We start from the raw sequence: 12665 nt of genomic DNA, 5'->3' as shown, positions 1-12665 counted from the left end.
CTGTTAATAATGATTTAATAATATTAATAATTAATAATTATTATTGATTTAATATCAATAACTATTTTATATATTCTAATGTATTTATGATAATACTCGTACTTGATAGTTGTTGATAAAGATTCTGACAGATACAGAGAAAGAATATAAACGGTTCTATATCTCCACTTCGGACGGTGAAAGAAGATTACTCGCTAAGGAAAGTTGCCGGACGAGCAAGAACTTTAACAGCGATAGAATTGTCGATACTAAAAGCAGCAACAGCGGTAGCAGCAGGAGCATCAGGAGCAGCAGGACCAACAGCAGCAGCAGTAGCAGTAGTAGCAACAACAACAGCAATAGTAGCAGCAGCACCTGCACCGTAAACGAAGGAGAGCGGAAGAGAAGGTAAATTGAATAGGTGGTGGTACTCGGTATAAAAGACTGATTGTCCGGCTCTTCATCTTCGTTTCACACTCTCACCTCATCAAAGGAAGGTCTTGTGACTACTTCGTTTGTTCATCCACCTATCCACCTGGCTATTTATATTAACAAGGATTTCATATCTCACGCATCCTTTCCAAAAAAGGGTGAGTGTCTGTTACGATTTGTGATCGGAATTCGTCGAGTTGTCATGCGACTCCTACTATCACTCATTGGAAATCAGTGTGCATTAGTGTCGCGTTACAATTTACTCACATACGCGTACGCGCGCACGTACATATTTGAATGTAATATATTTTCATGGAGTTGTAGAGATTGTACGTATGTATGTAATAAACGTTCATACATATATAAATCCAGGGATATATAGTTCACACCTATACATTGTTTACGTACCCCCAACATAATTATATTCATGCATATATAAATTATATGTATCGTTAGTATGTTATATGGTGAGATTGCACAAGTGTAGATGTGAATCACAATTTCTAAAACTTTCTAAATTATGGTGTTTGATCATATTGTAACATCAGCTATGAATAAATTTTTTATATTAAAATAATACTAGTATTAATAGTTAAAAAAAAAATTATATTAAAATAATACTAGTATTAATAGTTAAAAAAAAAAATATATGTATGTATGTATGTATGTATATATATATATATATATATATATATATATATATACAAATAGTAATTTAAAAAATATGTGATTATTTGTTAATATATTAAGGTGAAAGAAAAGGCCTAGTTGTTTTTAGCTTGGTCGGTGAGTATGGAATTAGATAGTTCGAAAGAATTAATTTTTTAAGTATATTTTATAAAATCAGGATAACTAAAAGAAGTAATATGAATATTATATATTTATTTATACGATATTTTTGCAGACATTTTTATTAAAAATCATAACGATCACTTTAATAAATTTTTCTTTCATGCCTTTCATTAATTTTGAATTTTTATTTTATTATTTTTTAAATTGTATTTAAATTACCTATAACGAACGATAAAATTTCACTAATTCTAAAATAGAATCTTAATAATATTATTCTGATATTAATTTCGTGACATATTTATAAGTCATTTTTTATTATCTAATTACTTTTTTAAAGTCATGAAGTTGGTGGTGGTACTAGCACTGTTGTGCTGTATAACGATGGACGTTATGACAACGCCTCTGCCACAATCAAATTTAAAAAACTGGACAGCCCAACTCGTTGAATCAAGGCAGGCTTCAGTAGCTCCGGTTCCAGCGGTCAGTGTCGACGATGATGACGATGAAGATGATGACGTTGATCTCGATATTACTGGCGAAGATGATGATGACGATGACGATGAAGAAGAGGAAGACGACGACGACGACGATTATCTCGAAAGGTTCATCGATGAAGTACTCGGAGGTAAGGCTATCAATAATTTCTTGTTATGCTAATGAATAAATGTTTCATCAGAATATTATTATATGTACTTAAAATAATAGTCATAGGATTATTTGTAATTCTAATGAATTAAGAAAAACACTTTATATCGTTAGTGTAATATTTTATAATTAGTTAATTATTATCTACATTGTCAACTGGTATTTATTATTTATATCCTGATATGTTTAATGATACAAGGAAGTAATATAAAATTCAATAATAAGAATAAATACAATATATAATTGAATTAAGAACTGTTTCGTTTAATATGAAAATATAGATAAATAAATAATGTCATTTTAAGATTTTATATTAACGTAACGTATATAAAATATTCCGAAAATTAGGCTGAGTATAATTTATGAAATTTTATTGTTCTTTGAAAAGTTTTTATTGTTTTTCAAAATTCTTTGATTATGATTAAGATTTAGACTTAACATGTTATGCAATTGAAAACAGATTTTTGTTTAATTTCAAAATATTTATTAGAATAATCTAAAAATAGTTTTATAAACATTCGATTTCTTGAAGTATTGATTAAATATTAATGTAATTATTTATCGTAATGTAAGTAAGCGTACTGTGTAATCATAAAAATAAAAACAAATTTTTCATTAATAAAAAGTTTAATGAAATAACGTCATTTACTAACAATTAAGTACAATTAACGTAGCATTACTGAATTAATAAATTTTTTAATTGAATAAAATATTTGGTATACACTTAAACGTTTATTGAAATTATTTTGTATTTTTGAATTTATAAAAATTAGCAATACACAATAATAACTGTATAAAATAGAATTAGAGTAACTGTGAATGTAAGTAAAAGATCGTATACGTGTACAAATGCATGGCAGAAGAATAATAATATAGTCGTACAATCTAACGGTTTTTGCTCACATCGTTCATCATGTCAAATAAAATACTACAGATGCTTGAGTCAGGTCATTCATTTTTCTTTTATTTCAATGTTTCGATTTTTGATTCTTTTTATATGCACGTTTATCGTATTTTCATTATCCATCCAATGTGTCGTATGTCTCCTCCTCTTGCTAAATGCGCGAATTCCGTTATACCCGTTTCGACGTATTTCTAACGGGACACAAAGTTTTAAATAAGCAAGCCTTGCTCTCCTATCTCTTTAAATTCGAAATTAGCATAATACACTCATCCAGGAATTTCTTACATATGAGAAGGCGTGTTACATGTTTTAATAAATAATATAATAAATCTTCTCTAATTAATAAGAATTCCAAATACAACTATGTACTTATATATTATTTATTTTATACTTTTTTATGTTACAATCTTTTAAATTATTTTTATTATTTTTAATTATTCATATTGCTACAGAGCGTTCGTTTATGTGTCCGATTTAACTGGAATTTTTCTACTTAATCATATTTGACCATGACGATGCGATTTTCAAGTGCTTAAAAATAAATTGTCTACTAATTCATTTAGATTTTGTGCAAATTATAGTTCTAATGTATAATATGCAATAGTAATCGTATAAAAAATATATTTATGAATTTCATTATAAAATGTTCGATGCCGGATATTTATACTTAATATGTTAGTAGTAATAATAGACGATGAAAATTATCATATATTTCGTATATTTCATTCATTCGCTAATGGGTAACTGTTCGACTGAAAATAAAACAACTAAATATTCTAATAAAAAATACGAAAACATAAAAAAAATTAAATATCTTTTATTTTATTTAAAAGACAATTTCACATCAAAATCTGATATATTTATGTAATGTTATGTTATAGAAATCAATTATTGATATGCATTTATTTCATTGACTTGAATGGAAAATATGATAAATAGTTTGTAAATAATAAATCCAATCTGCGTGAACGAAGAATTTTAACATTTCTAGGTGAGGACGACGATGACGACGACGATGAAACAAATGCTGTAGAACCTGCAACGAGTGCTGCGGCTTCAGCAGTGCAGCCAGTAGCTGCTTCCGCCAATTCTCCCGTCATTCCTCCCAATGTCCAGGCTGATTTAAATGAGGAATTAAACTCTGCAGCTGCTACTGTTAGCGATGTTGACTCGTCCGTTGCCGACGAAACTGGATCTTATGAAGATGACGAGGCGCCAGAAGGTCAAGCTGCGACCGCTGTTCAAGACGGAGCAATTGAGGGTGCTGAGTCAGTATCAAATTCGGTGGTACTTCAGCAGGCAACCAGTGGTGCTTCATTAGCTGCCAGCGCTGCCTCATCTGCTACAGCTGACGATGATGACGACGACGACGACGACGAAGACGTAGACCTCGACATAACCGGCGATGATGATGATGATGATGATGATGACGACGAGGAGGAGGAGGAGGATGACGATGAAAGTATCGATGATGAAGACGATGACGACGATGATGATATCGATGGACTCGCAGACATTGCATCCGCAAGACGGGCTCCACGTGAGTTGAAGGGCAAGGGCAAGAAGCACCGTAGCGGCGCCTCAGCTAAGTCTGCCAAGTCCCCGCAGAAGCCTACAGCACCCGTCGCTTCCAAGCTTAACCTCCAATAAAGTGCCTTGCGTGCCCCGACACGATGAGAACGCAAGCAAACGAGTGTTCAAAGCTTTTGGACGTGATCACGCGTAATCATACCCAAGCACGATATTTAAGTCGATTGGTCGAATCGAGGCCCAAGAGCTTCTCACTGACAGCATCCGCGATATAAACTGGCGCGTTCGTCCTTCACTGTTCTTCTTCGAGTCTCTTTTCTCTGCACTTATTTATTTATTTATTTATTTATTTATTAACTTATTTATTTATTTATAATTTTTATTTATTTTTTCCCGCCCACTCGTTTTCAAGGCTATTATTTTGTCATTATTCATTTGAAGCTTGATACGAGGAAAGCTCAAGAAGAAAGAGGCAAAGGTCAACGTGCTTTCTTGGTATATTTATCCGATACATGTATCTTTCCGAGAACTACTTTCGACTCGACTCAACTTAACTCGACTGAACAGAAAAATTCCGACTCGATAATAAGAGAAAGAAATCAATTTTATATTCATGAACCCTACATATCAAAAATGCATCGTTTATTCATTAATAGTTTGCTAATTTTTTATTACTTTCATTATTATGATTATTACAATTATTATTAATATTATTATTATTATTGAGATTTCTAAAATTCTTTTATTCGATTAATACATTTACGTCAAAATTATTAAAAACGTGAATAACCGTTTCGCTTTCTTTTACAACAATTATTGAAAAAGCATTAAAATGCCTAAAGATCGGTGACGTCACGGGCCACGTTTTTTCGCGAATAAAGCATAAACGAAATCATTATTTGAAAAAATAAATGCAAAAATTCACTAATATTTTTCTGCATTTATGAATATTTTTATATCGTTTGTATATTAATTTGCGTACATGTCAAATCTGGAGTGATACGTACATGAGTAAAAGGGTAAGAGGGAGAGACAGAGAGAATGAGAAAGAGAGAGAGAGAGACCACAATATTCCAGAGAAGGAAAGAGAGAGTTTGTGGATGTACGCAGAGGAGAAAACAAGATGAATTCTCTTCTTAAGTGTTAATTAAATATTTGGTTATAAAACGTCGGATTATATAAACATATATACGCAGCTTGCATTTTAATTTTTTTCATAAATTCTCACACTTTACACACCTTATTCGACGAAAAATTAACAGAATATACAGTACGTTAATAAAACGGAATAAAAATAAAGTATAATTGTACAGAGACATTGTTCAATATTGTTCATTGATTTTTTTACAGTGACAAATATAGATATTTATTATTTTCACGTAAAAACAACAAATTTTGTGCTTGGCCTTATTTTTTCTTCACATCTCGTACATCCACTTCACAAATAATTCGGGGTGCTAGACGCAACGGTAAGGCTGTCCAAGACAATGTTTGAAAATTATTATTATAATAATTAATTTTTGGCTATTATTAATGAATAAATTCTATTTTGCGTGGCGTGCCGATCTGCCTACTATTTTAATGCTCAGCTACGTGATATTTTCTTACAATTTTTTAAAATATTTATAATAATTTTAAATATTTATATATTCGGATAATTTTTCTTTAATAATTAAAATGAAAAAAATTATTAATAATAATTTATTATATTTTCATTAATATTTGAATTGAAGCTGTAAAATACTTGAGCCATCGATTGTATGATGTCTGTACAAAGAAAAAAATAGATAATTTCGACAAATTACACATTGACGGTGGACGATTGACTGCTCACTTAATTACCTTTTATTTACATTGCATATACTGCAGAGTAAAAAATATTATAAAAAGAATAATGAAGTTATATATATAGTTATTATATATAGTTCTACTATACATATATACATACAACAATTTCTCTGGCACGTTACATTAGAGCATCGCTTCACAAGAGTTATAATTTACAATTTGTTTAGTTATCATTCATTTTATATTTGATTATTAAGTTTCATTTGTCAATTATTTACCATCATATATTAAAAGTTCATCGTTCATCTGTAAAAATAATAGTAGTTAGTAGTTTTGCACAAATGAAAAATAAAAATAATTGTTTATAGAGTATTAGTCACTGGGATAATCAGCACACGCGTCTGGCACCATATAAATTCCTTCTTTAATCCTTTTACCTATAATAATATTAATATGAACAGTTAAAATTTAGCATATAAATTAAAATAAAGGAAAGCGAACGTACAATAGCAGAATGGAAGATGACTGTATAACGAAATTGATATACATATAGTTTACTAAAATTAATTTTATTTTTGATTCAAGACTATTCTTATGTTTTATAATGCACTTTATAATGTTCTATCAGTTGTTGAATTTTTGATTAAAATTATTCATAAAAACGTAAAAAATTACTTTTAATAAATAACATTTATCGAATAAGTTTATACATCTTTATAAAATTCAATGTTTACTTTAAATAAAATATGATGTCTTCAAACTATATTTATACTAATTTTTTCCTATAGTTATATACATTAATTTTAAATGCTATGCATTTCTGTAATTAAAACATAAATTAACTGGAGCCGTACGAGATTTAAATAAAAAATTGAATGATAATATCCTGTGGTCAAAAAGCTAGTATTTAAGAAACATGATACGAATTATCGATTTCGGTATTTGTGTCATCTGTTTAACAAAAACCACTCTGCTACAATGCGCTATGTAATGTAATATTCGTAATACTGTATGAGAGAGAACAAACCTATTACCTCGAGTGTCCCTGTCCTTGAACTATACGGTAACGCGAGCTTAAAACCGATATTTTTCCCAACACTTGATAGACATTCAGAAGGAAGAAAGAGGTCAGGAGGTCAGCATCATTTAGCTCAGCTTTCACCTCGATCAACAAGCACTTCAGCTTTGTTTGAAAAAGTGGCTATGGACATCGGAATGAGGTCGATGACCGGCTGCAATTAATTCTTAGCCAATCGACCCTGACCTACTTCCACTGATTTGTACCTTTTCACTACCCAGCACTATCTTTATTTTATTATACTTATTTTTTTTACAAATCTTTAATATATTATTTTCAATTTTTTTGACATTTTTAAAGCTGTCTACACGATTTTTAACATTATTAATATGAATTTTAAAGTTGAAATTTTTTTATTTATTCAATGTATCATGCTATTTTCTTATTCCTTTGTATTTCATTTCATAGTATAATGACATATGTATGATTTCGATAATATAACAATAATATAATTTCCTTTCTGTTTGTTAAATATTTTATTTTTTAAATTAAATAACCGAAAGTATTTTTTTTGACAACTAAAAATACGGACTTTTTATTTAATATAGAGGAAAAATAGAGATATTCTTACACAAATAAGAGCAAGTCCTCTCTTTCATACAGTTGACAAGGAGTGTAGTATGATGTATAATAAGTATATGTACATGCCGTAATCACTACGTCGAGTAGGTAGGTCTGTAGGTCAAAAGGAAGTACATAGGCGTCACACATAAAATGACCCAGTTTTCCATATATCGTGGCTGTAGAGAAGGGAGGGAGTGTTAAAAACCAGTTTTACTCGTAGATACCGTTAAGCAATAAATCGCTTCTTTCTTTCAACGTAATAGTGCCGCAATGTAAATGTAGGCTTTTCTTGTGAAATGAATTGGTTGAAAAATATGTAAATACAGTTGGTAAAAGAAGAAGAAACATTAAGATATATTCAATAATAGCTGGCCCCACCAGTTCAAGACAGTTTCGAGATTAACATTTGCACATATAATTAGTCCACATAATATTGAATTATATCTGATGCTAGAAAGATTCAATTACTATAGTAACATTATTTTATCAACTTAAAGTTTTTAAATATGTCATTTACAAAAATGAAAGATGTATGTTTAATTAATTGATTATTCAATTAATTAACTTTTGTAGCATATTTAACAATGAAAATTGAATACTGGTTCAATAAAATTTTTGTTCTTACTTTCTATTTACATAAATTCCAAAATAAAAACATAAATCTGGATTTTCTATTAAACATACAGAAATTAATGTTATTTTATATTTTTATTTTATTTATAGAACAAACAAATTAGCAACAACTAAAATCCAATTTTTTTTAATTTAATTTTTGACTTATAATTAATTTTATTTAATTTTCATTATACTTTTATTACCTTAGATTTTTCATAATAAGCTTTTTACAACGTTAGTATTTTTATTTTTACAACATAATTTGAAAAAGGTCTAACATTTTTCATAGAAGAGTATTTTGATAAACATAAATTATACAACAATCTGAGCAAATGAAATAGTACTCAAAAATTATAAATAGTTTCCTCTAAAATACGAAAATATATAAGAAAATAAAACGAATATTTTCTTATAAATGCATATATTTAGAAATATTATTTAGTTTAATGAAACGATAATCGATTGGACCTTAATTTAATGTGACCTTTTTCAAACATAATAAAAAAATATTTCAAACATAATACAAAGAAAATGCATGTTGCATCCAAAAATCAAGAAAAATATTTTAGGCGCCATGATTACTGCACCAAATGCCGATGTCTCAACAATCTACGTGGCAAAATACAACCGTTTTGTTGATACTATTCTCAGTCGAATCAATAAAATTCTGAAGGACAAGTACGATCCGGTCACTGTCAAACTTACAAATCTGAATTCAAACAATAAGAATAAGAGTAAGAACAAAGATAAAACCAAAAACAAGAATAAAAACAAGAAACTGATTAGAAGAATTAATAAAAGTTTTGTGAAGAAGAATGAAGTCGTCATCCCCGAAAACAAGGACAATACCTATGATCCCATTCTAAATTTCACTGACAACTCTGAAATAATGAAGCTTCAAGAACTTACGAAGGTTTATCTTTTAATATTTATATAATATCTGATTTATTAAAATTTGTTCTTAATTATTCGTTAAAAATGGCTATAATAACACTTAGTAATAATTTTAAAATTCAGACACAAAAAAGATTCGCTTATAACACTATTTTCCAAAGAAATTAAAAATCTGCCTTAAAATTAAAAAATAGTAATTTTTTATTTATTTACACACATATTAATATATAATACTAAATAAATAAAAAATTGCTATATTTTCTTTCATTTTACATAATTTTACAGAAAATAATTGATAATTTGATTTGATATAGAATGTTATAATTCATATTATTAAAAACATATTCTCCTATTATATCAGAAAATAATTCTCAAATATAAAACAAACAAAAATTTAATTGAAATATATTTTTAAATTAAATTGTAATTAAAAATATTGCATTGGAAATTTGAATATTTTATATATTATATTTGTTTCAGGCGTCAAAGATTAATTCAACGATCAATAATTCCTTGCAAAATACAACTGCAACATCAGAACTAGTAACAAGATTAATAACCAACGAAGTTTCCGCTTCATCAAGTACCCGCGGTTCTAATAGCAATTATGGAAAGAAAAAGAATAATAAACCAAACTCTAGAATAAAGAGTGGAAATAAAAGTAAAAATCCAAATAGGAACATTTCAAGTAACAGGGTAAATTCAAACTTTATTACGAAAATAATTATTAATTTATATAGAATTTATATATAAAATAAATATTAATTCTTTTAATGTTTAAGAAACTAACAGTATATGGCAATATTTTATGATAAAAAGAAACATTATTTTGATTTAAAGCGTATAATTAATGTTAAAGAGATAAAGTGAAAAAACTCAGATTTATAATAGTGAATTAAAAATTTATAAATTGTTAAATATATAATTTTTAATATTTTTTTAAAGCATTAAATAAGTTTACCAAAGAAATAAAACATTGAAATATAATTTATTCAAATAAATAATATAAGATATAATTAACAATTTCTTAAGTAACATTAATTGAGTCCTTAGTATTATTATATTGTTTAACATGGATTTATTAATGAACATTAACAAAAACATTTGCATCCTGTTAAATAGATATATTTGTTATTTTTTCATATATTTTAATGTATAGCAAAATCGATTAAAGGTGACATTATTTAAATTACTAACTTAAGCCTTTATATAGTTGGATAAATGTATTATTTAATAAATATATCAAATCACAGATAAAAGCTTCAATTACAACGACAATGGCGTCAATGATATCGACTAAGAAACCACGATCTAAAGCCAGAGCTACGCTTTACGGACTATCATCGTTGAAACGCGCCGGTGACGTTTCTGTTAATTTGATGAGTGATCACACAACCATTAGAACCAAATTCAATCTAGGACCACTTGTACTTAAAGTAGAAAAAGAATTCGGTAGATCAACGAGAAAAGAGGTGCGCAGCGCTACTGCCACTACAGCTGAAATGTCTGGACGCTTAAGTCTTCGGGTCTATCATGGTGGTGCTGCCACACTTCATTCCATTCGTGTTCTACAACCTAAACAAGTAAAGCGCGTATTATTATTATAATTACTTATGTTTTAAATTTAACATATATATAATATAGTGATAGAGTAGAAGCAAAGAAATGCAATGTAGGCTTAGAATCTTAACATTCAAGGAATACAATGAATGTGTATGTTTTATTAATTCTGTAAATTTCGTAAAATTTAATGATTTTACTTTTCTGATACTCTAATCCTTCATGAGTGATTATTTCGAAAATATTTCCTTGAACTTATATATTATAATTTAAATAAATAATAATTATTTTATATAACAAAAGTATTTATCTGTACTAACTATTTATTTATAAGTTGAGTTTTCATAATTTAATTATAAATTATAAGAAGAATTCTTAACTATAGTATAATACTGTTTAGATGCGTATTGAAAGTGCAGACGACCACGATAGAACACGAGAATTTGTTTGGAAACGTTCGTCGCATATCGCTCATCTAGTCTCTCAAAAACTATCTTCAGCAACGCGTTCGATGTTGCAACCACCTCCTGCTCCACTGACAGACATTCTCTGAGGATAAATATTAACTGCCATTTATGCTTTCTATTGGGTAAAACAATTACAAACACAAATTATTCCAATCTGAAATTTTAGTCTCATATTCTTCATTTTGGTCTTTCAGAAAATTAAAAATAAAACTTGTCTCGTTTTATCTTATTTATAAAAACCCGCCTTTATTTGTTTCAATATTTACTTACAAATATTTTACTATTTACTTATTTATATTTAAATTATTTAATTTTTATTTTTATTTCATAATCGTATTGTATTGTTAGCTTAATCAATAATTTTGTATGCATAAACGTAGGTTCTTTCCATAGATTTGTCAAAAATTTTTCATTTTTTTTTTCTTATCTCGGCACATTACAATAACGAAATTAATATATATTATTTTGATGAATATTTATTTATACATATGCCCATGATGTGAAGTATTTAAAAAATTTCTTGTAGATTCATAAAAATCATCAAATGCAGTGTAGCCGCCTACTTTTTAATTATTTTTGTTTACACCCATTTAAATTTTCTTCTTTTAATTATATATAATATTAATCTACGAAATTGTATATGAAACAACTGTAGCGAACATTTCGCAGTAAAAAATATTTTTACTTTGTAAATAAATATAACACACACATACATATATATGTATATATATTTATTTATTTATAAATAAACTATATAATATTATTCAAATTTAAAAATTATTTGTATATACATTGTATTTTTTTTACCATACATAAAGCATCAACCTTTATTAATTACATGCAATTTTTATGGCAAAATATTCACAAAATTATTTTAAAAATATAAATTTTAAATAAAAAGAATGAAAATGTATTGCATATTAAATTTTATGTATATAAAAAATTATTATATAATCTTTATGTAAACATTTATATAAATGTTTTCATTGAATACCTTACTACTTCTAAACATATATATCTCTTCTATGAACCAATACATATTCCTTTTATACTTGTCACTTTTGGTAAATCTAATGTGAAAAAAATGTTTTTCCATAATTAAATAGTTAAATCAAGTAATTTAATAATGAAATATCAATCAACTTGATTAAATATAAGTAAATATAATACTTAAGCTGCGTTTCGATTAATAGAATCATTTTAGTTAAATTTACGATATTCACATTAGACACAATAGTTTTAATGAAAATTTTTAATCACATACAAAGCAATAAAGAGTTAATGCTTTATTCATTATAATGATACTATTATACTTAAAATGTTATGTTCGAGTCTAAAAAAATAAAAATAGTTCCGTAAGTTGTTATATTAAAAATATTTCTGATAAAAAATTTAAAAATTTTCATGATACCGATAA

The 12665-nt window shown here is 27.4% G+C and overlaps 1 protein-coding gene across 1 annotated transcript; it reads left to right on the top strand.

Moving 5' to 3' along the window:
• The first annotated feature begins 430 nt into the window (after positions 1–430).
• On the top strand, positions 431–11487 carry LOC105362448 (nucleolin). Its single transcript, XM_011499888.1, has 7 exons — positions 431–569; positions 1541–1828; positions 3744–4391; positions 8897–9240; positions 9702–9917; positions 10475–10804; positions 11182–11487. The coding sequence occupies exons 2-7, from the start codon at positions 1543–1545 to the stop codon at positions 11332–11334; spliced, it is 1977 nt and encodes a 658-aa protein (XP_011498190.1). The 5' UTR covers positions 431–569; positions 1541–1542; the 3' UTR covers positions 11335–11487.
• The last annotated feature ends 1178 nt before the right edge of the window (positions 11488–12665 follow it).

The sequence above is a fragment of the Ceratosolen solmsi genome, unplaced genomic scaffold (genome assembly GCF_000503995.2).
Source record: "Ceratosolen solmsi marchali unplaced genomic scaffold, CerSol_1.0 scaffold35, whole genome shotgun sequence".
Classification (NCBI taxonomy): Eukaryota; Metazoa; Arthropoda; class Insecta; order Hymenoptera; family Agaonidae; genus Ceratosolen; species Ceratosolen solmsi.
The sequence above is the reverse complement of the archived record's forward strand: the minus strand, read 5'-3'. Positions and strand labels throughout refer to the sequence as shown.